This window comes from Lotus japonicus, chromosome 3, assembly GCF_012489685.1.
Source record: "Lotus japonicus ecotype B-129 chromosome 3, LjGifu_v1.2".
Lineage (NCBI taxonomy): Eukaryota > Viridiplantae > Streptophyta > Magnoliopsida > Fabales > Fabaceae > Lotus > Lotus japonicus.
In genome coordinates this window covers 84,020,496-84,047,724 of record NC_080043.1, presented here as the reverse complement: position 1 = coordinate 84,047,724, position 27,229 = coordinate 84,020,496, and the positions used below count along the sequence as shown (strand labels likewise).

Sequence of the window (27,229 nt, the reverse complement as noted above, 5' to 3'; positions counted from 1 at the left end):
TTATATTTAAAAATTATTTTCAAAAACTACTTCTAAAAACTGTTTTCTAGGAAAAGTAAATCTTTTGAATAAAAGATTTTCCAACATTAATTTTTTTAATGTATAACTAAAAAGCATAAAACATCGTTTGTTGGTGTAAGACATATGTCCTCTTTCAGAAGTAATCATGTTCGAGCTAGAAACATCCACATACTAACTCTCCCACCAGGGTTTTTTCTCATCCACAAGAATCGAGCTCGGGACTTTACTTAAGGAGAATCAAGCATGTACCACTTGAACCAATCATCTGTTGGTACATAAAACATCATTTAAGTGTTTTGGTGTTTTATTTTTTAAAACGAAAAATGAGAATTATTTTCAAAATAAATTTTGAAAACAGGTTGTGACAAACAAATTATTAAAACTTCAATAAAAAGGCCTTAGAGTTTGTAGTTTTTAAAAATAGTTTAATGTTTTTAAAACTGGAAAAAAAAAAACTTATTTGCGATAACCTGTTTTGAAAAACAATTCTTAACTTTTTGTTTATGTTTTCAAACAAAAAGTATCAAAGTTTTTTTTTCTATTTATGTTTTCAATTTTTTAATATTGCAAAATGTCTCATTCAAACAGTTTTTATCTTTTGAAAAAAATAAGATCTTAAGAGTGTTTTCTGAAAACTGTTTTTAAATACAGAAAAAACAAAACAATAATTAAACAAGCCCTTAATTCTCAAGTTTAAGCCCATTGGGCATTTAACACCATTAGTTGGAGTTCGAAACTTGGAAGGGTGTGTCGTACCCGAGGCGCAACAAACTTCACCTTCTTGAGTAAGATAATCTGTCGGCGTGGGTTTACAATAAGATTTCACGCATGTTGACGTATGACGGTTGGATTCAAGCGGTACAACGAGATTAGTACGAGCTTATCATCGACGTACATTACTATAAGAGCACTCATTGCATTACCGTTCCACCTAGAGCATTGATGTGCACCATCATCAAGTTTGATGACTAGATTGGGAGGAACATGGCTAAAGTTGTGGCATCGAACGCGAGTTCTTTGGATGGCGACAACACGACCATAGAGACTTGGCTCTACAGAGATAGTTTGTGGAGGACGCATTGAGCATGGAGTGTGAACATATGGAGGAGCGTCTCTCGACGCAACGTGAAGTTTCTAAAGGGTCCCTATTGTAATGAGGTTTTGAGTTTGTCTTTCGATCGAGTCTATACTCACTCTTTATTATGGTTTTGCTAAGGTTATCTTCTTCGGTGAAGCTTCATCCTGCGTGTTGTCTAGGAGAGGGATGACATAGTTTCTTTTGATTACGTGAGGTTTCTGAATATTTGCCTTTTGACACTCTTTCACTCTCATTTATTCGAGTCTTAATTATTCCGACTTTTAAAATTGCGCTGCTTTAATTGTAAGGTAGTTGCTATTAACACCCCTTCTCACCTAAAAGGAGGGATGTGAAATTATATGAAAGAGGGTAACATTAACAATTACCTAATTGTAATTATTACTTTTATGATAGGCTTAATCCTCATATTAGTCCCTATCTTTGTGTCGCCGTTTGAACCAGGTCCCTGACCGAAAAAATTTGTGGAAAACGTCCTCGGTTTTGCAAAGCGTGTGGAGCCCGTCCTCGTCGGAGTCCGGAGCTCCGACGAGTGATGAAATGGCACGATGATGAGGTTAAGTGAGCTGACATGGATTAAAAAAAAATAAAAATTTTACACATCAGAAATTAAATCAATTAAGAAAATTAAATTAAATTAAAAAAACCAAATTCTAAATCCTAATTCAAAAACACTAAATCCCAAACTCAATTATTCAACATCATATCTTTTTCTCATCTCACGAGAAAAAAAAAAATCATCTTCATCAACATGAGAAGTCTCCAGAACCTTTCTCTTCACCAATCATCCTCACCTTGCTCTTCCCTTCACAAGTCCCCATCTCCCAACCTTATCCCTCTCCTCCTCCTCTTTCTCGCCACCGCAACTCCCCAGCACCTCCACAAACCCAGATCTGCAAGGTACTCCACAGGAATTAATGGAGGTTCCCAGATCGGAATTGAAACCCGTTTTTCTCCTCTGTGGCGGCTCCCAGATCAGAGTTGCAGCGAGGCTAAATTTAGGGTTGGGGAAGATGAAAGAGGAGTGGCAGCGCTGGGTTTCATCATGAAAGGGAGAGCTAGGGTTTTTTGTGGGTCTGGTGAGATGAAACCCGTTTTTCTCCTCTGTGGCGGCTCCTGCACCTCTCTTACCCTTCACCATCTTCATATTTATCATCCTCTTCAATCCTCACCATCTTTTGCGTCACCGCCTCTATTGTTCCAACCCAATTGCAGATCAGATACCTTAAATAAGACTGAGAAACTAAGACTGAGAAATTGAAGTTTCATAATAACGTAGTGATTTCTCAAAAAAAAAAAAACTTGTGGGTTGGTTGCTGTTGTTATGGGAAAGGCTAATTTATGGGTAAACTTTATGGGTTTGGGGAGGGTTGATCTTGATTTTCAAGTTTCTGGGTTCAATTATTTGTTGAAGAACATGAAGAATGTGAAGAAGGATAATAAAGATGAAGGTGGAAGATTAAGATAAGATAACAAATTTCAAAAAAAAAATTAAGATAATGAAGAATTAAATTTAGTGCTTAATTTAATTTTCTTAATTTGATTTAATTTCTGATGTGTAAATTTTTAATTTTCTTTAAATCCATGTCAGCACACTTAACCTCGTCAGCGTGCCATTTCATCACTCGCCGGAGCTTCGGACTCCGGCGAGGACTGGCTCCACACGCTTTGCAAAACTGAGGACGTTTTCCACAAATGTTTCCGGTCAGGGACCTGGTTCAGACGGCGACACAAAGACAGAGACTAATATGAGGATTAAACTTTTATGATATTACAATTTTACCCCTCAAAAAATGGATGTTACAAAAATGTTTCTGGAACACATGGTTTACCACCCAACCTCATCAGTCAATCAATAATTTCTTTTGGAGTTTTCGAGAAAATGGAGGGAGTAATACTTTACTAACTAGAAATAATACCCGTGCGTTGCACGGGTTGATTTATAATATTTTTAAAATTATATATAATTATTATAGTTTTGATAAATATAAATATAAAATATGTTTAATTATAAAATATAATAAATTAAATAATAATGGAAGTGAGACATTCATTGAATAGAATTAGAGTTCTCTAGATCTAAATAATTAATATTACTCAAATTAATAATTGATATTTAAAAAAAATATTGAAACGCAATAAAAATGAGAACAATCTTCTCATTTAGATAATTACATTGGATCACAACAAACCTTATATGTTGTTCTCTACCACACCCTTGATTTACCAAAAAGTTCGTCACAGTGTTTCCCTCACGCAATACATGCACCACACCAACACACTGAATTACAAAAATCAGATGATCTATATGATTAAATACATTTTTCAATTTCCATGACCTCCTATCTCCCCTAGACACTCACCCAACCACTAAGGAGGAATCACTCTCAACCACCACATTTGAAAATTTAAATTGCTGAAAAAATAACAAAGCATGTAACACTACTTGAACCTTCGTCAAAAGCTCACAACAATCCAGTTCCTTTTGCAAAGTAACCACAAAACCCCGCCAATACCACTTACCATTGGGTTCCCTTTCGCGCCTCATCCACATTAAACTTCAAAATAGTGGCTGGCGGTTGCTCCCAATACACTGTTCGTGGCATCTTTTGTTTTCGTGGCCATTCGATACGCTCAAAGCCTCTAGCAAACTATTCCAAATTATATGGACAATCATTCCACTTCCCCTTGACAACCAAACACACAAACCAAGCAATAGTCTCATATATGTTCAACACAAACAACTTTATTATTAAATACGCATGCATTTCTTTGTAGTAATTGATATTAAATAATTAGCACTGAAGTAGACTTAAAATTTTATTCATTTAAAAAATATAGAAAATCATTATGTGAATTTGAAAGATATGAAATCAAGTAATAAATTTTAATATCTTAAATAAGTTATAAAGACATATTTTTACACATTATATCCACAATAAATTAATTTTAACTTTTAAAATTATAATAAGAAATGATTTTATTAGTGTAAAGAATTATTTATTAAATTTAAACTTATTAAACTTTGGTCATAGTTATTTTACTCCGTTATTCTTTTTCAAGTAATTTCTACTAATATATAATAGACCAAATATTATATTTAAAGAATTTTTTCAACGAATACACACATATTATAATTAATGGTAAATACCTATAGAGCACCACTTTTTTATTTAAAGACAAAATTTTCTTAATTATTTTTTAATAAATATTATTTTATTATATTTAATTTAACTCTCAATATTTTTTTGTGTATCAAGATATTACATAGTTTTATTTTAACTTTCTCCCCTTCAATTTATGATTGATAATTAATATTCTAACATTTTTTAATTAATACTTATAAATATTTTTTTATAAGTAACTGAAATGTATAATTAATAGTTAATACAATTAAAAAATGGGAGTTTTTTATTATTTAATATATTTTCTATTTTTACTATTTAATATATAGTACAACCATATGATTTAATGTAGTTTTTTTTATAGTTGATGATTGTTTTCTTGAAATAAATAAATAATAAATGGGTAATGTAAAAAAAAAACTCAAAATTTAGTTTATAATTTTATTATTTAGTATAGGTAGCTAAATTAATCTTTATATTTAATTTATTTAATAAAAAATTATTACATAATTTAATTCAAAGGTTACATTATATTGGCATGTGTAAAGTCAAAAAATAAAAAGATTGACATGTTTCAAAAGTTACATTATATTGAATGTTAAATAGAAATTTAATTTGGTTAACTTCATTGTTTAATGTATTTAATACTTATAGCTCAAGTGAGCTTTATATATATATATATAGATTCGACCATTTACTCCTCACATAATTGGAAGGTTACATGACGTACGAGATGGTACTTCCTCAGAATCAGGAGTGTTTAAACTCAAAATTTGGTAAAATACGAGGACACGATTTTTGAACGGATTTTTCGTGAAAGATTTCAACATGTGGTAGCAATTCACTTACCTCTTTGGCTCTTCCTTGTCCTTCGCCAAAGCAGATACACACAAGAGTTTTTGATGAGAGACCCGGTCACACTGCTTCTGTCTCCAATCATGAATCATACCATTTTAGCATCACTCTCCCTCATTGATGAGTTTTTTCTATCCAACATGGTAGGGTCATCACTCACCATGCAAGTGCAGCTGTTCTGAACAAAACTTGGGTCCATAATACTACCCCATAACAAGTTTTGCTCTCACTTTCTAGTTTTTTTATTTGCTTTTATTGGCAGTGCCTCGTGGATTCAGGGTGACCCTTTGTTTCTATTGAATCTATCCTCATTCAATCTTTTTTCTTTAATATCTTTGATCTTTCCTTCACTTTTGTACTTGCTGAGTATTGTCTCCTTGTGTTCTGGCGCATTTCTAAGTGAATTCATGAATTTGTTGCTTGCCTATCATTGGTTTTCAGCTGAAAAGTTCAATATTCTAGAAGTAGGTGCCTTTCGATCTTTGTTTTTCTCCTCTTATTTCTAATGTGTTCTTCCTTCCCCTTATTAATAATGTACGATCAGGAAAACCTCTTTGAAGTTGGTTAATCTGTTTTTTTTTGTGTTGCGCCGCAAATTGCCTAGTGGATCGATTGATTTGTTTTCATAGGGTTGGAATTTCTTGTCCTAACAGAACTTAGAGATTTGAGTTTTGAATACTCCTCCTGAAGTGGTTTTTCCAACTGACAAACACGTGCTGGATTGACAATTTTCTAAGAATGGAAAGGGAATTTTTGTGAAATTTTTGTTAGTGAATAGGGTGTAGAAAGAGGAGTAAAGATGAAAGGGGCAATTGGTGAGGGGAAGGAGATGATTAGCCCAATGTTTCCTAGGTTGCATGTTAAAGATGCAGAGAAAGGAGGGCCAAAAGCACCTCCAAGGAATAAGATGGCTCTCTATGAACAATTCAGCATCCCTTCTTCTCAAGGTCAATTTGCATCATCAGAATCAGGATCACCATCCTTGTTTCCTCTCCTGCTAAGAAACTGCACACTTCCTCCAACATCTACCCAAGTGAGTCAAGTAATGTTCATTCAATTTTTGCCTTTAATCGATTAATTAATAGATGGAAAGAAACTCACATTGTTTTTCCAATCTCTCCATAAGCTTACCATGCATGTTTAGAAACTCGTTCGGAAACCACGGTGAAACCAAAATCATAGTGGACAACAACTTCCTTTAGCTTTTGCTTCTGTCCACTGTGATTTTGTCTTGAGTTTTTCGAACAAGTAGAAGCTTGAATGAAGGCACTAAGTGCCATAATCTTATAATACTACTTGACATTGTAACCAGAAGAAAATAGAAGTTTTTATGTATAGTACATAGTAAAACTTTTGAGAATAATTAAGCTTGGAATCTTTCAACATAGTTCAAGTAAGACTGTAAGAGTTAATAAAAAGTACTTAACCCTTAAATTGATATTGGAGCACACATCTTTTGTCTCTCTTTCTTCTTTTGTAACCTACAAACGGCCAGAATTTAAACTTCTTGTTCTCATTGTCACTTACTGGTGTATTTAATTTGTTTCAGCAGGGTAGTTTCCTCACTAGTAAGAATTCCCTGAAAACACTTGGTGAGGATGCTTTTATGACTTCTGGTTCTGCCTGTGAGAGAAATTCAAGCTGCGGCATCATTCAAAATGATAAAGATGATGATAAACTCGCAAGAAATAATTTGAACTGTTCGCTCAAAAGTCTACACTCATTTAGAAACAAGGTGAATTCATCTGAAGCCATAGATCTGAATTCAGCAAAATATGGGAAGAACCAGATGGAAGAGCCTATAGTTGTGAGACAAATTGGTCTGAAGCCAGAGGAAGGGCCTCCTCACCCATTAGATGGTTTTGGTGATATGAGAGATGATGAATCCTTAAACTCATTGGTGAAAGGAAGGAGTTCTACGTCAATGAAGAGAGAACATGGATCATTGAAAGGAGAAATTAGAAGTATTTCAGTAGATAGCTTAAAAACATTGCAAGGTAGGAATGTTCATACACATGAAGAGCATGCAGCTTTTGAGGACAATAAAGATGAGGAGGCTTATAGGGATCATGATACCTTAAATAAACCAAGTTCAGAATGTTTGTTTGGGAGGGATATTTCCCCTGACAGTGTTGTAGGAGTTATAGGTGAAAAGGAATTTTGGAAAGCAAGAAGAACTATCATCAAGTAAGTTTGTCTGTCTAGTATTATGTGTTTATGATTTGGCCTTTCTTTTTGTTAAACTTTTTGTATTTTCCTTTTTAGGGAAATTTGGTGGAATTAGGGAAATTTTGTAGGATGATGGGTTAAGATTTGTAACATTGGGATATGTATCTGACCAGGCAAACAAATTTACTTATTTGAAAATGAACTCAACCTAAAGAAATCATGGTAGTTGAGATGGAAATAGAGAAAACATCTACTGATCTAGACATCATGTCCAAGAGAAAGAAATGCATTGCACTTCTTGAGACTAAGCACTCATAATTTCACTAGTTCATCTTTTTGTACATTCAAATAGTACATACATCCAACAGTCACCAGAGTGAGAAAATAAGAGAAGAGCTCACGTTATAGATGTGATATGTGATATACTAATATATGATAGATGTGATAATAAGAGAAGATTAAAGAAAAAATGTGGTGTCAGAAGGGTGTCTGCGCTGTTTGTATGTCTATCGTTCCTGTTTCAAGTTTATGTGTTTTGCTATAATCTTAAACCTGATACTTATATTGCTGTATGCAGTCAACAGAGAATCTTCCTCATGCAAGTGTTTGAGCTCCACAGACTGATAAAGGTAATTATTGACTTATGTGTGCCTGACTTTCACTCGGATTATGATATGAGAAGCAACTAAATCATTTCTTAATAGCAGGTTCAGAGATTAATTGCAGAGTCACCCCATTTATTGCTTGGAGATAACTCAATGCTTAACAAGCCACAACTGAAAACATCATCTTCAACCAAGAAATTACCATCACCATCCACAGTTATTAAACTCGAAAGCAAGTCTGAGAGAACCTCTACTCCTGAGCCTGCTAAAAACAATGCAATTGGGATGTTTCCACTTCCTTCTCCAATCAACAACATCATGAGCAAAAGCCACAGTAACCAGTTATCAAATTATAGCCATCATTTAGATATAAACTCCCCAAGCTGTGTCTACCCTCCAGTTCCACCAGTAAACCAGTGGTTAGTTCCTGTCATGTCCCCATCTGAAGGCCTTGTGTACAAGGCAATCATTGCTCCAAATGCAGGCTTCATGGCACCGCCACCAACACCACCACCACCACCAATCATTGCTTCATCTTTACCCCAGTTCTTACCACCACCATCATTAATGCATCATCCTTCTATGTCTGTTGAGAAAATGGGGCAGTCTAATGGTCCTGATCAGAACCACCACTCCTCTGGAGAGGTCAATTCTGCCATGTTATACCGGAGCTCATCTAACCTGTCCACGCAGACTAGCCGAGTGATGTCGAGAAATATTTTAACTCATCATTCAGTGGAAGATAAAGAATTGCAGAGAAGTACAGCTAGTAGTCCTCCTTCCAAGAAGATGAAAGGAGATGAACTTCCTTTGTTTCCTGTGGAACCGACATCTCGGCTATCAGCAGAACAGAACACACCTGTTGAAAACCTCCCGCGAGTGATCAAAGCTCTTCCTCATAATCCCAAATCAGCTACTGAATCAGCAGCCAGAATATTCAGGTCACTACAAGAAGAAAGGAAATATTTGTAACTAGTCTATCTCAATGTGTTAGTCAAGTCTAGATATTCTAATTTGATAAGTAACAATACACACTAACGCTGTACCAATGACCATTTTCTTGGATAAATATGTTGAGAACTCTCACACACACATTGCTTACATTGCTTAGAAATATGGCAAAATAAATCATTATACGCGGTAGATCAATCCTACTTCTAAGTTAATTTTTGAATTAAAGTTCCCTCTAACTTAAATTCTAAGAAAATATAGAGGTTACAAAGTTTCATGAAGAAACTACAATATATATTAATGGGGTGATAATAATTTGTTAAAACTATATATGGTTATAGTCAAGTTTTTTAAGCATTTAGTCAAGAGTTTGACCCATAGGCGATGTGTATAGAGAAATATTTGTTAGAAGATGTATATTCACTCAATGTTATCTCTGAGTTTCAAGGGAATTAGTCTCATGACTGCTAGTTGCGAAGATACTTATGGAAAAAACACTTAAAACATATGAGCAGCATAGAGAAAGCAAAGGGTAAAATAAATATGAATGTTTTAAAATAATTAATCTAATAATGATACTAGCGGTTATACTGTAGAAAAAGGAGTTGCTTTAGCCGGAGTCTATCTATCACGCGCTTTTCCTTTGTCAGGAGGTCCAGCAAATCTGGTTCGCTTCCCTCCTCAGCTTGCGGTGGGATCCAAAATCATATTGCACCATCACGTTACTTCTTTAATTGGGGACCAAAATCACACAAATCGTGTTGCTTCAGGGACCAAAACTGCAATTAAGTCAAAGAAGTATTCATATATAAAATCATAGATAGAGTATTAAACATAACAAAGTTAACTACATCTCCCCCAGATGCCAACATACTAGCTATTGTCCTGTACCGAGCAAAGCTTATACCGAAACCAAATCCACTAATAAAGCTCAATTTTCATTCGTACGTTATTCTGAGCTTATATATATATATATATATATATATATATATATATATATTATACAATGCAAGGTTACAAGAGTAAGCATGCAGTGAGAGATGAAAGTAAGTTTAGTTCCTTACAAGAAGATGTAAGCTGCATCATGCTCTCCCATTTTTTAAGTCCCATATGTCACATGCTTAGGTCAATACACATCAATCTTGGCCAAACCTACTCCACTAGAAATTTTTTTTTCCTGTTTTGATATATTTATTGTAAAATCACTGTCCCATACTTTGTTTTCAGTATATATAAATGATTGCCATTCTGATACTTGTTCACCTACAAGTGAAGAGAATCTAAGTAGGAGAAAAAATGAAGGTGAGTGCAGTTGAAACTGGAGAAATTTCCCAAGTAGCAGCCCCAAGAAAAGGGATGATAAGAGGTCTCTCAATAATGGACTTTATTTTGAGAATTGTGGCAGCCATTGGCACACTGGGAAGTGCATTGAGTACGGGAACAACAAGGGAAACACTTCCCTTTACCACACAGTTTGTAAAATTCAGAGCTGTATTTGATGACCTTCCGACATTCGTGTAAGTGCTCATTCCTTCTATACAGTTCTCCTTTATTATTTGCCTTAAGTGGTAAGAGCTAGGGACATAAGGGTTGGGTGGGGTGAAGGGTGATGGGTCCCGGGTTCGAACCCGGTGGAGAGATTAATTTACTAACATTTCTAACAACTAACATTTGCCTACAAAAAAAAATCATTACCTTTTACTATTACATTTTGAAGAAAAGAGAAGTTGATAACTAATGAGGGTGTGAATATATGTAATTTCAGGTTTTTTGTGACCTCCAATTCTATTGTATGTGGATACCTTGTACTTTCACTTGCCTTGTCATTCTTCCACATAATAAGGAGGAGTTCTGCAGCAAAAAGTAGGATTCTCCTAGTCTTTCTTGACACGGTAATATTCTATTTTAATTTTCTAGTCATTGAAGCTAATTCCAAATTCAAGCTCCTATGTTCCAAAATGATGCGCATTTCTCGATTCCATCAATTAATTCAAAAATCACTCATATAAGGTTATAAATCACATATCCATATGTATTTTTTAATAAATATAATTTCATTGGTTGATACAGAAAATGAGATACCATTTGAGGACATTGGATCCCAGTTTTGGGAAGGGTCCATTGAATGTTTTATCATCTCCTCTGTTATTCGTTTATTCTTCTCTGTTCTAAATTATTATGTGACTACTATATTTCTTCTGCTATTTGTTACTAAACTCTAAATTGGACTAAAAGCTAGGCTTGTGTAACATTGAAAACTCCTCACCTAGTTAGATATTGTTACAGCCAACAAAGTTTTCTAACAAAGGTTAGATCGAATTTGTGAAGGTTATGTTTGGTCTTCTCACAACTGGAGCAGCAGCAGCAGCAACAATTGTTTATGTGTCACATTATGGCAACGTAAATGCCAATTGGTTTCCTTTCTGCGGACAATACAACCACTTCTGTGAACGCATTTCAGGTTCACTGATTGGTTCTTTCATTGCAGTGGTTATCTTCATGATAATTATTCTCATGTCAGCAGTATCAATAAGCAAGCATTGAAAATTGAAATGGTGGAATTGGACTGGTCATGGTGTGCATTGCCCTTATTCTGATTGTGCTTATCTAGCCTTCCCTGCAGGCTTTGTTTTAAGCTTTCAATATAAACTAGTCCAAGTGGAGCGTAAAATCCCAGTGGCAGTGTAATTAACATCTTGCACGTTGTTATATATACGAGTTTGCTAATTGCTATATCAAATGTACTTAAGTTGAATCTTTTTGCTCTTTTTAATTTATTGTTCAATGTTCACTTCCTGTTTAGGGTAACTCTACATTAAAAATGTTGTAGAGAGTGAGATGGGTTGCTCTGTAGCGTCACATGTCTGATTCTCTTGGGCATAAACTAGAGTAGTCAATAAAGGTCTTCATATAATAGTTTAGGATTGTCTAAAAAATCACTACCGACCGAAACTTGATTCACCTGATATAACAGTTACCCGGAAAACCAAATTTGAACAACCCGTAGCCACTAACCTTGTTTCGATTTGGTGTAGTGAAAGTTAAAACTTAAAAGTCTCTAAAAAATGCCGTTCATAAGAATCAAACTTTTGACTTATGCATTCAAATAGTCACACTTTTAGCCGGAGTAAAAAGCTATTTCCAATAAATTAAATGATAAAATAAGATATTTATATAATTAAATAATTTATATTTCTTTAAAATTAGAGAAACTTATAACTTTTTATAATATTTGTACATAATTTCTAATGATATTTATTTTAAAATAAAAAAAAATGTGCGAAAAATTCATCTGAACAAGGTTCTAAAGACACTAACCTAACCAGTATTCCAGTAACCACTACTTTTGCAAAAGCATAATATTTCAAGCATTAATTATCAAGTGGCATGTCATTTTCTCGTTTCCATGCTAATTAAGAAAATCTTAACTTGAACGTTGCCATCACCAACATCCAAACGTATAAGTAAAGGAAAAGAACAATCTGATGATGGTACTTAATGGGCTGAAAAAGTTTGTTGGTCCCCGGATTTTTCTTACTTTTAACATTAATTATTCTATCTTTTGTAACAATATGATTGGGGAAAAATACTCAAAATGAAGAAAATCCTACACTGATCTTTCAACTACTGAACTACATATTTTCACTAGAATCTGCACCATCCATGAAGAACAAAGGCACAAATGCAGAATCGAATCAAATAAAGGACCAACCATATATATAAGAAACTTACTTTATAGTACAACAATATTGATACAGTGCAAGAAAAATTGCTATTCTTTGTTACAAATTATGACCAACATGTGTATGATAAATCAAAATGCACAATAATATATAATAGAGCTTATGTGAAAGTTCTTTTTTTTTTCATAGACTCTACACTCTCTAAAATCAATCTTATCTTTTTATATAATTTTGTATGAACTTTTTTCACACAATATTCAGAATGTGATGGCATGAAAAATCCAACACTTGCACCAATAACACACCACAAAAATGTGAACCAATGAAAATGGCATCATCCAGGTTTATCAAGATTTTATTGTAGTTTAAATCATTTCAAAAAAACAAAAGAAAATGGCATGCTATGAAAGAAAGAGATCATCCGTTTTTAAATAATGTCTCATTTTCTGTCTCAACTCTCAACTATAAAATTGTGTCACTTTAATAAAAAAATGACTAATGTAAAGTTAGAAATGTCATTTTCATTATATTTTTCTAATTAATATGTCATAATTTCATTAATCGAAACCGAAAATGAGACATTAAAATTGGAACTCATAAGGACAACAAGAACATGAACTCCAAAGTAACAAACGAAGAATCTAGGAAACTTATCTTAGGTTTTAAATCACTTATATGTTACTTTTCTTTTCCTTGTGTCTTCCACTTTCCTTAACTTTTTCATTTCATCAAAAAGTGGAAAGAACAAAAACATGTATTCCACTCAAAACGTGATTATGCAGTGTGATTCATGAGAGAGTGGAGAGTTTGAGGAGAGGGAGATAGCAAAACTCACACTTCCATTGAAATCTGGCACAATTCAAGAACAGAGGTGAAAAGCGTGAAAGGGATCTCACCACTTTCTTCCTCAAACGTTATTGAACTCTGTATATATACATACATACAACTTGCTTTTGGCCATACCCCAACATCCATCGTAAACGCGATTCTCACCCTTCTCTGGTGATCATTCTTTGTTTTTCTTCCCTTTTCCAAAACAGGGAAGCAGAGTTTTGATCTTTGTTCATAACTTTCTGGTTTTGAATATGAGGAGCTGATTTTCTGTGGTTGTTTAATGTGATGGTTGTGATCTCAAGCTTTGTTTGGTGTTTTGATCTGTTTTCTGATGTGGGTTTTGATTCATTCACACACCCCATGTGGTAGAATATAGTATTAGTCTGTATGTTATGTTAGATTTGGTTGATCCAGTTTTGCCATGAAAAAAGTGAGCTTTTTGAGATTTGATTATGTGTGAAAAAAGCTCAAGAGTACCAAGATCCTGAATTTGATAGAGGAAAAAGCAAAACGATGCAGTCTAGGTTGGAGGAAGGGAAGGACCCTGGTGTGATAAGAACTAGTCCTTCTAGGCCATTCCCTGTGAGACTTCTGCAATTCTTCTTGCTATTTTTGGTTATTGGCTTGGGTGGTTTCTTTCTTAGCATGTACATGATTAGGCATTTCGGTATTCACAATGTGGCTCTGGTACAATCTACGTTCAGGCCTTGCGTCCAGCAGCCGGCGGCTATAGAAAGTTGGATTAGGCCTCCGTCGAGTTTGCTGCACACCATGAATGACATGGAGCTCTTTTGGCGGGCTTCTTTCGTTCCGAGGATCGAGAGTTATCCTTTTAAAAGAACTCCAAAGATTGCCTTCATGTTCTTGACCAAGGGACCCTTGCCTATGGCGCCGCTCTGGGAGAAGTTCTTTAAAGGGCACCAGAAGCTATATTCCATCTATATTCATTCACTGCCATCTTACAATGCTGATTTTCCACCATCATCAGTTTTTTATAAGAGAAACATCCCAAGCCAGGTATAAGCTAGCTTAATTTTTTTAGTTGGTTTCTAAAATTGGCTCATGGTTTTTAGTACTACTTTATGCATTCATGAGGAAGTAGCATTTTATGTACGAATTACTATGTGTTCATACAATATTTTCAGCCATATCAATGCCAGTTATGTGTTAGCATTTCAACCACAATTATTTGTTTTGGAGTTTTATGATGGGTGCTAATTTATGGTCACATAAATGATGGTCAATCCTAGTCCCCGGTGTCGTATATGGTTACTAACTTACTATGTAATAAAGCCTCAATGTAGGCATATAACACCCCTGCTATATCATGCTTTTTTTGTCAAACAAATGTTGATAGGAACTATCCAAATTGTGGATCTTAGAGTTGTTTTCGTGTATGGGAATAAGATACTATTTGAAAATATCATAGTCTTGATTCTTCATATGTGAATTTTGTCATGGTAGCAGGGAATTTCTTTGCTTTGGCCTGTTTAAAAGATTTTTCTTATAAAGGAGTATATTCCAGTTGTGTTATGCTAGTCTCTCTGTCCGTATAAGATATACTAGAGAAGTGGTATTTTTTCCAAGGATAGACATAGTAGGATTATTTTTGACAACTGACTTCCTTCAACTGGGGGAATCCATCTCTCATTATGATACTGTGGCTGTTGTGTTTGTGATTCTGCATAAATTTATGATATTTAGCAATTAAAAAGTGGTTGAAGTAATTTCCCACTTTCCAAAGCACATTGAATATGAAAGGAAGGATTTCCTTCCAATGTGAAAGATATTTTGATTTACATTGCTTAATAATGTTTGCATATTTTGGAAGTAGAAACAAAAAATTTATTGTCATTATGCTTTTTCACCTGCTCTGGAAAGTTTCATTCTATCATTTTTCATTCAGGGAATTGCACTTTTTAACATTTTTTGATGAATTTAAATAATATTCAATGAAGACTGTTTTTGTTAATAGATTCTGTCTGCCAGTATTTTCTCTATACAAAGTACTATTTTGAGTCATTGACTCTGGTGAGGATAGAAGGGGACATAGAAATGCAGATAGCATTGTTGGTTTATGAATATCTTGATGGCAAATGTGTTGGCACCTAGTGGGTAGTATGATCTGAACATCATTCATTATTGGACTAATTGGAGTCATATTTTAAATATAATGCACCAATTGCCACCAAAGACACAGGCTTTGTCTTTCTGAATATATTAGCTCTCTCATTCTTGTTCCTTGCCAAGTTTTGCAGCAGTAAAATATTTATGCTGAAAATGCATATATCTATAAAAAAACTTGGTAAATATATTTTCTATTCTATGATTTACCTCAGCAATCAAACATATTTTCTGGTCTATGATTTTCCTTATTATCCAACAGTTCATTTGGAGTGTATGTTTGTAAAACCAAACAAGCTTGCCAGGACATATAAACTCCTAGCTTTAGATCTTCCTCAAACAGTGTATGATTGTTTTTTTTTTTTTCCTTCAATTTTTATAATGTGATAGATTTCAGGTTGAATATTTTCTGATTTTAAGAAATTTCTAATTAGCCATCTCCTTCGCAGGTTGCAGAGTGGGGAATGATGAGTATGTGTGATTCTGAAAGAAGACTTCTGGCGAATGCATTGCTTGATATTTCAAACGAATGGTTTATCCTCCTGTCTGAGTCATGCATTCCTCTCCAGAACTTCAGCATTATATACCGTTACATATCACGCTCAAGGTACAGCTTTATGGGTGCAGTTGATGAACCCGGTCCTTACGGGAGAGGACGTTACGATGAAAACATGGCACCTGAGATCAACATGAGCGATTGGCGAAAGGGGTCTCAGTGGTTCGAAATTAATCGAGAACTTGCTATTAGAATAGTTGAAGACAGCACTTACTATCCGAAGCTCAGAGATTTCTGCAGACCACACAAATGCTATGTTGATGAGCACTATTTCCAGACAATGTTAACCATTAACACTCCTCATCTTTTGGCAAATAGGAGCCTCACTTATGTGGACTGGTCTAGGGGTGGTGCCCACCCAGCTACCTTTGGGAAGGATGATATCAAAGAGGAGTTCTTCAAGAAAGTTTTGCAAGAGCAGACATGTCTTTATAATAACCAGCCATCTTCCCTTTGTTTCTTATTCGCGAGAAAGTTTGCACCGAATGCTTTGGGTCCTCTTTTAGATATAGCACCCAAAGTTCTAGGAATATAAAAATTTCATGGCTTCTGACTTGCATCCTTGAAGGAGTGCACCATTGGAGCCAAGTTAGCTTAGCTACTAGCTAACTCCATTTTGGTCTCATGATTCATCTTCTGTTGTTCCATCTGTTTTGCAGATATTGTGAGTTACTCCCCCAGCGTTTAGATATGTAAGGCATTGAATCTAAACCATATTTCATACAAGTATTAGCCAAAATATAGTCTGATATTTTATTGGATTACTTTGATAGTTAAATAAATATAGTAGCTATATGTTTTGAAATGTATTGGCTCTCTCACAAGTTATTATTTGCTGCGTACTCCATGATGCACTGTCACCTACACTTGCCTATTTTGATGAAATTATAAGTTCAAAGGTATTTAGAGGATTGAAGAGAATAGTTCAGGATAATAAAGCAGTAAAATTATATTGATAATTTGTTGTTTGGAACCAAGGATAAGAATATATGGAAATCAATCTAAGTTACCATATTCCTAATTTGCTAATATAATGCTGATTACAGAGTTTCTTAATTACATATAACATATATTTCCTAATTTGAGTAGAGACTAAGAGATATACTTTCTCTTTATACTAGAGTCTCCTTTATATTATTATGAGGCATCTAGTTTGCGGAGTTGGAGTTCTTTCAATTGTTAGTTTCCATCTCTGTTACTTGGTTTCCCTTGCAACTAGGATGCCGAGGCCTGAGTTATGAAGCATACCCATAATTATTGGCTTGTTTCCTGTTGTTTGTAGCTTCAACTATCCATGCATGTTAAAAGCTTGTGAGCATTAGAAATTTGTCTAAAATACAGAGAAAGGGAAGATATTTATTCCCATGAAGAAAGTTAAGATTACAGCAAGAGATAGAGATTATCATACTCTTACAAGTGGAAATTCTAACTTGAGGGCAGGCTGGAAGCTTGTAATTGTTAATAACAGTTATAATTCATCACGATATTTCACTACCGCCGCAGATAGGGGTGTGGCAATATGTCGAGTTGGGCTGAACTTTACATAAATAGATCTTGTATGTTTAAGAGGTTCAAGGTTTGAGACTGCATGTTACTTGTCATAGGGCTTTTTTAGGCTTAGCCTGACATTTTTGAAAGTCTGTCATCTAATTAGCCTATTATATGTTGGATTTCTTAAGACCTGAAAGCTTCTATAATGGGACATTTAAATAGGTTAAATCCATTTTTAAGTAGATTTATAAGTTGAAATCGTTATACAAAATGACATACTTAAATCTATAAATAAGTCAATAAGTATAATCTTAAAACATTATAATAAAAATATGATTTAGCAAAAATAATAGTAAAATAAACTCATAATTATATTTATTTAAATAGATCAGACTATTAGCTTCAAAAGACACTTTACATGGTCTAAACCTAGCCTTTTTAACTAAATAGACTTTTGAAAAAGCTTTGGCATTGTCTATTTATTAATTTGGCTTGGCCTGGTCCAGAGCCTGATGTAGGCTAGGCCATAATCCCTTGTTGACAGCTTGACCTACTTCCATCTCTAGCGATGGGTCTCTCTTGCTGATATGTTTGAAGATAATTGATAGCTAATGATGCATGAAGTGCAGCTCCATAAGGAAGTCCTTCTTCATTGATCTTGAGATAAGGTGAGTGCACCGAATGAGCCCTGATATCATTTGAGGCATTATCATGCATTCCAAGTAAAAAGAAGTAGCCAGGTATGACCTTTTGATAGAATGAAAAGTCTTCAGCAGCAGTGACTGGTGGAAGGTTGAGGTGAACTTTATCAGCGCCAAGCAAACTCTCTGCAACATCGCGAAACTTTTCGTGCAAGTCACCATCATTAATAGTGGGAGGATATGAAGGACTCACTTCCTCAAAGAAGCTCACAGTTGCATTGCATCTCTGCACTGCAGCTTGTGCAATGATAACCTGTTCAATGCGCTGTTTCAGGTACTCCAAGCTTTTTGTGGAAAAAGCTCTGAAGGTTCCTCCAATTTTGACATAATCTGGAATAACATTGAATGTGCCACCTCCTTCAAACTTTGCAACTGTCACAACCTATGTAAGGAAGACAAAGGAGGATTCTAAATAAATGTAAATCATGAGTGGCCATGGCAAATAATCTTAGAATTCGGTAGGTCTAACTCTTAGGTGAGGGTTGTTTTATACTTCATAAACACTTATTAGCTATATCTCTAGTCAATATGAGACTTTTTAATAAACATAATTTACCTGGGGTTCCAAAGGATCAGCCTCGCGGGAAACTAGGTATTGTAAGCTAATAACTACATTAGAAGCAGCCAAAATCGGGTCAATAGCAGTATGAGGAAGAGCTGCATGACCTCCCTTTCCATTGATAATTGCTTCAAAGCGACCAGACCCTGCCATTAAAGGACCAGATCTAGAAGCCACTTCACCAACTGGAAGCGTTGGTAGCACATGCAATCCAAAGATAGCAGATACATTTTCCAAGGCTCCAGATTCAACAATTTTCTTAGCCCCTGCACCTCCTTCCTCTGCTGGTTGGAAAACAAGCACAATGGTTCCCTGTTTGTTTAGACATCAAAGTGATGATCCATGAGAGGATGAAAACAACAAAATAAGACAACAATGCAGAACATATATAAGTATAACAGTATACAGAAATTTATCAGAAACTGTTTGTGGTCATACATTTATCTCTTGTTCGCGCTGTTTCAGCATATTTGCAGCACCAAGAAGCATGGTCATATGAGCGTCATGACCACATGCGTGCATCTTTCCAGGTACTTGACTCTTGTACTCCCAATCAACCAATTCCTGCAGTTTAATACATACATTGTCAAATGAAATCAAAAGTCAACCCTGATTCAAATAGAACTTTTCAAAGTTACCGGCATGCGTAGAGCATCCATATCAGCTCTTAAGGCGACGAAAGGCGAATTTCCAGTCCCTATGAAGCCAATAACACCGGTGACTGCAACAGGGTGTTTATAGGGGATCCCCAACTTATCCAATTCTGTTCTTATCACTTCACTGGTCTGAAATTCTTCATAGCCCAACTCCGGAAACTGATGTATCTTCCTTCTGATTGTGACCATCCAATCAAAAAGCTCAGGGTTCTTGGCAGTGTCAAGGAAGTTGGTGAAGAGCTGATTTGGGGTGAGGGAGCTGGAATCTGCTAATGAGAGAATGGGAATTGTAGCAAAGACTTGCAAAATGATAATGAAAAAATGGAAGCGGTTGAAGGAAGACATTGTTTTTGTTGGTGTGGGAAGAATGAAATGAAGGAAAACAACCTTCTTAAATTGAACAGAGCGGCATGCAGGTTCACTCCACGGGCCACGCCTCTTCAATGCTTTCTAACAGAATTTGTGCTTTAGAAAATTGTTTGAGGCACTTACGTGCACATACCTGCAATAACAATAGTTTTTTTTGCAATAACAAGAGTTAGAGCAGGAAAAGAAGAGTGTTCAGTTGTAGATATTAAATATGGGGCATTGATCGTGCGCCCTTTCAAAATGAGAGGGTTTGGAATCATTCGGTTCATTATTTAGAGTACAAATAACTAAGTCGCAAATTATAAAAATTTGTTATAGAAGAAATCATGGCAAATTAAACCTAAAGGGTATGAAACCTTTCCACTTTTAGATGAGTACGAGATAAATTGGCTTTGCTATAGGAAATGAGATGTTTCTTTTAAAGATCATAGGAAATGAGATGTTACAAAAATGGCTTAATAGCACTTTTGGTCCCTCACGTTTGTCCTATGTGTGAAAATCGTCCCCTAAGTAAGAAAATAGCAAAAAATGTCCCTCACTTTGTCAAACGGCAGCACTTTTGGTCCTTCATCACTGTTCCGTCAATAAACTAACGTTTTCTGTCAAATATTTAACAGTTTTCTGAATAAAATTGATAAAAAAATAAAAAAAATGAAAACCCATAAAATTTATGATGTTTTGGAGAGATGGTCGAACCCATGGTTTCTGAGGAACTTTTCTTGGGTTTTTTCAGTGTTAAGAGATGGTGAGGAAAGAAGCATAGAGTTTTTCTAGTATTTTTAGATAAAGATGAAATTGATGCAGATTATGCTGGAAGAAGATGATTATTGATATTTTTCTGTGTTTACATTATTATTTTATTTTTTATTTTTATTTTTATTTCTAAAAATCGTTAAAATTTGAATGAAAGTAAACGGAATAGTGACGAGGGACCGAAAATGTTGTCGTTTAACAAAGTGAGGGATTATTTTTGCTATTTTCTTACTTAGGGGACGATTTTCGCACATATGGCAAATGTGAGGGACCAAAAGTGTTATTAAGCCTACAAAAATTATGAGTTGGAGGCACTATGAGTTGTTTAGTAGTATTGATTTATTTATTTTTAACTAGTGTTTTTTACCCGCGCGTTGCACGGGAAATTTGTCTATTGTATTTGATACATCGATTAATATTTTAAATTATAAAATATTTAAAATGCTAAGAATGTAAGAACAATCATAATAAAGATGTAGATATTTAAAGAGCACAAATTTAGACACTCAATTCTAGTATTTTGTAAGCATACACTGAATAGACTAATATAAAGATTTTGAAAAACACAAAAGTTATTAGGCCAAAATATTTAAGTTTTGCATATATGAGGTATAACTGAATTTTGTTTGCCTTAAGGTTTTGAGTGACAAATGTGGTGTCCAATCCACTTTGGTGTGCTCTGTGCTCATGTAAGCCATGATCCCCAGTTTATCCGCAAGGAAGTGATGCCAACAACCTTTGATGCTTTGTTTGACATGATTTACAATAAATAAAAAACTGAATTTTGGTTGCGAAGATGTATACTTGTGTTGCATAAAGGGTATTGCTTTTGTGTTTTAGATATGTAACAATACATAAATATATAATTATTGTTTACATTATTAAAAATACACTTAAGTTATATAAAAATGTTTTTTTAACTATGTGTACACATTTTTCATTTATCATGTAAAATGTTCCTTCCCGTGAGATCTCATAACTCGAATATGTTAGCACTAATAAATTTAGGTCATAAATCTATAGTACATATGTATTCATATTTTTTATTCCTCATACTATTTTAACTATCAAACTATTATAGTTATATACATATATAAATATACCCTCTTAAATTTTTTTAAAAATACTAAAATTAATTATATTAATTTTTTTCTATTAATTTTAACACAATCATTTTCATATAAAATATCCCTTCGTGGAAGACGTTTACTCCTTCCAACACCATGTCCAAGAACTACGAAATTCAACAACATAGAGTATGCTCTTCGTATCTAGCATTTTACTCTGTATGCTTACCTGACGTTCTTTTTTCTATGCTTTACTTCGAGTGAAACCCAACGCAAGTCAAACCTTCTAATGTGATTTAAGGTAACAATATAATAAAATATAGAACCTTCAAACATCTCGTCCTACAAATCTCAAATTGTAATATTCATATATGCTTGCTCAATCCTAAGTTCTTGGCCATATCTAAAATAAATGAGTCATGTTTATCTCAACTACTCTTATGGTAAGAGCCCTTTTAAGCCAACATATGCATGTCGCGCTCAGTAGTACCTGCAGGTACTTGATCTTCAAGTTCTTGTTTGAATTGTTAAGAGCCTCTCTTGGTGGCTCAAGGAGGAGACCTTCAAGACCGTTTAAAGAAGCTCCCTTGGTCAATCTTGAAAACTGGCAAAGCTTCCTCTTGGGTGAAAAATCCACCAAACACTTATTGTCAGACCAATTTTCCCCAATGCTACAAAGATTGAGTCATACCTCCTAGAGTTTGAAATAAGGTAGTTAGTTAAGCTTAAATATCACCCAAAAGCAAACCTAGAGTTTGATATTTGAAAAAAGTAAAATATCACATTTCACAGGGCATGGCCTCAATTAAATCATTTCTCAAAAGCTGTTATAAAACAAAGCCTTAAATCTCAATCAAAGCTTGAATCAAATATTCACACCAGATTAGTAATTACTATTTTTATAACTTTAGTTTTATCCGTGCAAGAAAAACCAAAAACATATAGCATAAAAAGATGTAGCACAAACAAAAGGTTTTAAAGACATAAAAATATAATTCGATAGAATTTCTAGTTTGACATCTTTTGGCACCAGATTTGGATCAAGCAACCCATCATTTACACAAAAACTTAAAAGGGTACAACACAAAGCATATAAAATACTGCATTTATCGGGATTTATAAATAAATTTGAAATCTGTAATAAGTGACAAATCCAACAATATTCACAAATCCAATTTTGAAAATATGAAGTGTGGGCAAATTTACCAAAACTTAAAAGCAAGAGTTACCAAAGTTACCAATAGAAAAGTCTCAGCGATGAACTCTATACTATTTTCAAATATTCATGCTCTGAAATCTCTTTATTCAATAAGAGGAAGACATTCCCAGAATCATATGAGCCGCTTACATATTTGATCTAAAATGAAGAGAAAGGGAAACATAAAATGATTATTTAAAACCAATCAGAATATACTTTTGCTGAAAAATCACCACAGAATATCAACGAATAGTGTAAAGAAGCCAAAACTTAGGCATATGTTAAAAATTCAGATATTTTGAAGAAAACAGAAAATATAGGATCTCTAAATCCTGATTAAATAGGTAACCTGCTGCTAGCACATTCTAATCCTGATTTCTTGCAATAAAGAAACTAACTCAGCATCCACCTCTATGGACAGTTTTTGAAATAAATCAATAGATTGGCATGTCACTATATAAATACATATTCAACATAGCAAGGGAACACGTCTACATACTCCATGGATTGAACAAAAGAAGTTATTAAACAAATTAAGAATTGAAAGAGGACGCGCTGTTAACATTATATATCAGGTAAGATAATGAGTGATTAATATATAGTAAAAGATGACAGACAGAAAGAGCTAGAGCATGGTACCTTTCTCTTTTAGTAATAGTCCGAGAGAGCAATTATTCCAATCAATTACCATAAGCTGTCAAATCCCCTGAAACAAAAAGAGCAAATGAAAGGCAGTCTAAAATTGATGAATTTCACTCACTTTTATTGTGACTTGAGAGGGACTTTTCTTAGCAAAAATGAAGAGGAAGGGAAACATAAAATGATTATTTTAGGCCAATCATATTTTAAGCAAGCTCCAAAGCAGTAATTGTTGTGAACATGAAACACATGAGCAGCACCCCTGTAGCATCCATTGACATTAATTTACATGATATCTAGCTGAACTTTATGTTATTCGTCCTATATAAAAATATGTACCACCCTAAAGGGCCATCCTGCACAAAACCAAAAGGGCTATAAAATGAAAAGCTGCATAGAATACTCAAATAACCTATAAAAAACTATTGCTAAATGTTGTTCCATTCCATCCAACATGAGTAGCACCCCTGTAGCATCCATTGACATTAATTTACACGATATCTAGTTGAAGTTTATGTACCACCCTAAAGGGTCATCCTGCCCAAAACCAAAAGGGCTATAAAATGAAAAGCTGCATAGAATAGTCAAATACCTATAAAAAACTATTGCTAAATGTTGTTCCATTCCATCCAGTCTATGGATAACCTGTTTGTAGTACCATCCTGCTTTAACAATGTCAGAGACATTATTCACAATTATGAGATTTGTTCTCTTTAAAGTACTAATCCCACATGCACCAAGGACTGATTCTACAATGTTCAATGAAGAACTTGGTAGGGTTGGCAAAGCTTTGCCGCAACTTCAATAGTCAAATTCTTGAACCCTACTTATATAGTTGGAGCTTTGCTCCCAAGTCCAAAGGGAATAGAAATAATCAATCAGTTTAAATCATCTGTGTATTTTATTGGCATAAAATATATGCTTCAATGATTTGATTTTATTCTTCTAAAAGTTATTACAGGACATAAACAGCAGCTAAAAGGTTAGCCTCAAAGTGAAATGCTTCACTGTTGCAGTTAAAAGGTTGGCCTCAAAGTGAAAATCTTGACACATAGCTACATAAACAAAGGACATAAAAGAAGTAAAAAATGAAGCTATGCTGCCTTAAACCACATTGTTAGAGAAAGAGAAAAGCAAATTAAAAAATAAACAAAAAACAACAGCAAAAAATAAACAAAAATGCAGTCTAAATGGCAAAACAAAGAGAAACTAAACTCCAGTGTACATAATTAGCATTATTTAGAAGAAAAAATCATACCACAACATGTAGATGTTACCTTTAACCTTATAATTATCAATCAATAAATTAAGTAAAAAGGCATAGTATCAATAACAGAGGAGCATAAGTTTAAGAAATTAAATAACCTTATAATTTCTTTAACCTATTTTATTATATAGCTCCTTTAACTATATAAACTAATCAAGCAATAAGGCATATGGAGTTAACATTCTAAAAGAAAAAATTTAACTAATATAGTCATTGATATGATGTATAGTAGTTTCATGAAAGATAAACTAAAGAAATTAAAAATTCTTACTTCTTTTCAATGACCAAACACAACAAATTAGAGATCAAAATAAATGAGAATGAAACAGAAGGAATGGTGGAGTATCTGCAAGCATCTATGACTGAGATCATTCAGGTTAGTAAAAAGAGGAAGGCCTGCCTTGCATTAATAGCAGTCTGCAGACAAATAAATACAAAAAAAAGTGGGAATTTGCAGGGACCATGCTCTCAATGGCTTGCTTCTCATACCTCTTTTATGTTCAAGCTCTCTCAAGGAATACCATAAACATCCTTCTCCTCCCATGTTTGTTCAGTATAAGTCACCTTAGTAAGCTCCTCCAACCATAAAAAGTTGCTCCGACAGCTTTGGGTTTTCGGAACAGAAATGGTAATCTCTACATGACTTTCACCAACCATTATGCACTTGCTCTAATAAAAAAAAACAAACCATGCTGCAATTTTACACACTCTGCATTGTCCAATGACTTGACCAAATACATGTAGATAAGTATTTATAAAAAACAGAAGCAAGATTATCACAGTTCCTTGAAACCATCATCTTGTGGCATAGAAGTTCACCAAGAGAAACCTATCTGGACATCTACCTTGCCATTTTTAAATTGTATTAAGGAGTTAACTTAGGTTATGTGCAATTATGAGAAGGAGAAATCAGGGGGATAGATCATGAGAAGGACCAAAAGGAGAAATCAGGGGGTGGTGTAAGTATGGAGTAATGCAGGTCATAAAACATTTATAGTAATTTGACTTTTCAATTACTATCAGAGACATAATCAGGGAATAAAATCAATGATGGCTAATAACCAATAGCTAATTTAATCTACAGTGACCACTGCCATCCCCTAAGCTTATGGAAGTCAGAATCATAAAACTTTTTCTCAATGTCGTTCCCTAAGCACATTAACAGTATCACTGCCATACCATTTCGGTGTTTCACTCTTCAAAACAATAAGATTAAAAAATGAAAGAAAACCAAAACACAGGTTCTCAATTGCTGAAATGCTACAGGTTTTTATAATACTAACTACCTCATAAATGAATCAGATAGATAGTGAGCATAAATGATAACTAACCTAATCACTTAATTACAGAGGGACTAAAGTTAAACTAACTAAGCCACTTATCTATCTAAGTCACTGATTTTCGTTTGTGTAATATTGTTTCTGCATCATCCTCTCTATCTGGTTAACTTGTGAAGAAGACAAAAAGAAGATAAAAAGGTCATACTAATAGAGCTTTCTTTAGATACCAATTGTCAAAATTGTTCGGATGTTAAAAATCTCTCCTAACAATCAAAGTAGCAAATAGATATGTAAAGAGTTGTATGAAAGAGGTAAGATAAGTAGGTCAATGTTCAAATTTGCAACAATTAAATACTCATACATCCACCAAAGGTATCTTAATACTGAGGCTTGGCTACGGCAGCCATGGGCATTAGACCAAGATGGAGTAAATGGATTTCTAAATAGGATTAACAACAAAACTTAGGATTCTGAAAAGAGAGAAACATTAGAATGCTCTTCATTTTCACACTTGAAACCAAAAATTTAGGTGCAAAGTATATCAGAAAGTATGAAAGGGGCAGAAAACCTTACATGTTCTCCAATCTTTTTACCAACAATAAAATGGGAAGAATGTTTCACCATCTCAAACAGTTTGCCACCTCTTCTCTGACTCCAGCAATAGCTTCAATAGCTTTTAACATTACATTGTGTTTTCTATCTTTGCTAGCACCATCCTCCAAAAGAAAAAGTTTTGACTTATCCTTGATTCGTTCAAGGTGCAAATGCTCTTCATTTTCCTTTGCTCTAAAGAAGAGAGTTCTTTTGAGCATCATGATTAAAAAAAATACAGTCATAAACATTATGATTGCAGAAAATTGGGGAATCCAGACGTTTCAAAACATTTTTTTTGGAAAAAGAAAATACAACTTCTTGCAAATGTTCATTAATCATCACATTAAAGAGATAAAAGCTAAATAATACTCTAAAAATAAATAATAAGATAAATTAAGATAAAATCAAGAAATAAACAACCTAAATCCTAATCAAATCTAAATTTTAAAAAGGTACTAAATAAATATAGATAAAAACTATCAAAATCTAGCAAATCACAATAAAAACTCATAAAATCCTTAATTAATTAAAAATCCGAAAATTAATAGGTGGAAAAGCTGACGTGTAAATAATTAAATAGGTGGAAAAGCTGACGTGTAAATAATTAAGTGAGAATTAATCTCGGAGCGACACGTC

General features: G+C 34.1%; 4 protein-coding genes across 5 annotated transcripts; 3 read left to right on the top strand and 1 right to left on the bottom strand.

Annotated features, from left to right (window-relative positions):
• Positions 1–5,029: 5,029 nt before the first annotated feature.
• Positions 5,030–9,005, top strand: LOC130746615 (protein HEADING DATE 3B-like). 2 transcript variants are annotated; one of them, XM_057599296.1, is made up of 4 exons: positions 5,030–6,130; positions 6,650–7,284; positions 7,844–7,895; positions 7,974–9,005. In XM_057599296.1, exons 1-4 carry the CDS (start codon positions 5,897–5,899, stop codon positions 8,841–8,843), a joined length of 1,791 nt encoding a protein of 596 aa, XP_057455279.1. In that variant the 5' UTR covers positions 5,030–5,896; the 3' UTR covers positions 8,844–9,005. The 2 variants fall into 2 exon arrangements, with proteins under 2 accessions (XP_057455279.1, XP_057455278.1); XM_057599295.1 differs by having other exon boundaries at positions 6,647–7,284.
• Positions 9,006–10,076: 1,071 nt separating this feature from the next.
• Positions 10,077–11,617, top strand: LOC130742839 (CASP-like protein 2). Its single transcript, XM_057594938.1, has 3 exons — positions 10,077–10,339; positions 10,588–10,714; positions 11,151–11,617. Exons 1-3 carry the CDS (start codon positions 10,119–10,121, stop codon positions 11,364–11,366), a joined length of 564 nt encoding a protein of 187 aa, XP_057450921.1. The 5' UTR covers positions 10,077–10,118; the 3' UTR covers positions 11,367–11,617.
• A 1,538-nt stretch (positions 11,618–13,155) lies between these two features.
• LOC130746614 (glycosyltransferase BC10-like) lies at positions 13,156–16,824 on the top strand. Its single transcript, XM_057599294.1, has 2 exons — positions 13,156–14,356; positions 15,913–16,824. Exons 1-2 carry the CDS (start codon positions 13,853–13,855, stop codon positions 16,552–16,554), a joined length of 1,146 nt encoding a protein of 381 aa, XP_057455277.1. The 5' UTR covers positions 13,156–13,852; the 3' UTR covers positions 16,555–16,824.
• Positions 16,825–16,954: 130 nt separating this feature from the next.
• LOC130746613 (IAA-amino acid hydrolase ILR1-like 4) lies at positions 16,955–20,054 on the bottom strand. Its single transcript, XM_057599293.1, has 4 exons — positions 19,409–20,054; positions 19,209–19,334; positions 18,768–19,082; positions 16,955–18,593 (listed from the first exon to the last, which is right to left on the bottom strand). Exons 1-4 carry the CDS (start codon positions 19,769–19,771, stop codon positions 18,030–18,032), a joined length of 1,368 nt encoding a protein of 455 aa, XP_057455276.1. The 5' UTR covers positions 19,772–20,054; the 3' UTR covers positions 16,955–18,029.
• Between the last annotated feature and the right edge of the window lie 7,175 nt (positions 20,055–27,229).

Bases quoted from the DNA above. Each gene is read 5' to 3' on its own strand.
- LOC130746615 (XM_057599295.1), top strand. From the start codon at position 5,897: ATGAAAGGGGCAATTGGTGAGGGGAAGGAGATGATTAGCCCAATGTTT. The intron at 6,131-6,646 runs GTGAGTCAAGTA...AATTTGTTTCAG, and splicing joins TTCCTCCAACATCTACCCAA to CAGGGTAGTTTCCTCACTAG. The intron at 7,285-7,843 runs GTAAGTTTGTCT...TGCTGTATGCAG, and splicing joins GCAAGAAGAACTATCATCAA to TCAACAGAGAATCTTCCTCA.
- LOC130742839 (XM_057594938.1), top strand. From the start codon at position 10,119: ATGAAGGTGAGTGCAGTTGAAACTGGAGAAATTTCCCAAGTAGCAGCC. The intron at 10,340-10,587 runs GTAAGTGCTCAT...ATGTAATTTCAG, and splicing joins GATGACCTTCCGACATTCGT to GTTTTTTGTGACCTCCAATT. The intron at 10,715-11,150 runs GTAATATTCTAT...GAATTTGTGAAG, and splicing joins TCCTAGTCTTTCTTGACACG to GTTATGTTTGGTCTTCTCAC.
- LOC130746614 (XM_057599294.1), top strand. From the start codon at position 13,853: ATGCAGTCTAGGTTGGAGGAAGGGAAGGACCCTGGTGTGATAAGAACT. The intron at 14,357-15,912 runs GTATAAGCTAGC...TCTCCTTCGCAG, and splicing joins AGAGAAACATCCCAAGCCAG to GTTGCAGAGTGGGGAATGAT.
- LOC130746613 (XM_057599293.1), bottom strand. From the start codon at position 19,771: ATGTCTTCCTTCAACCGCTTCCATTTTTTCATTATCATTTTGCAAGTC. The intron at 19,083-19,208 runs GTATGACCACAA...CTAAACAAACAG, and splicing joins AGCGCGAACAAGAGATAAAT to GGAACCATTGTGCTTGTTTT. The intron at 18,594-18,767 runs GTAAATTATGTT...TTCCTTACATAG, and splicing joins CTGATCCTTTGGAACCCCAG to GTTGTGACAGTTGCAAAGTT.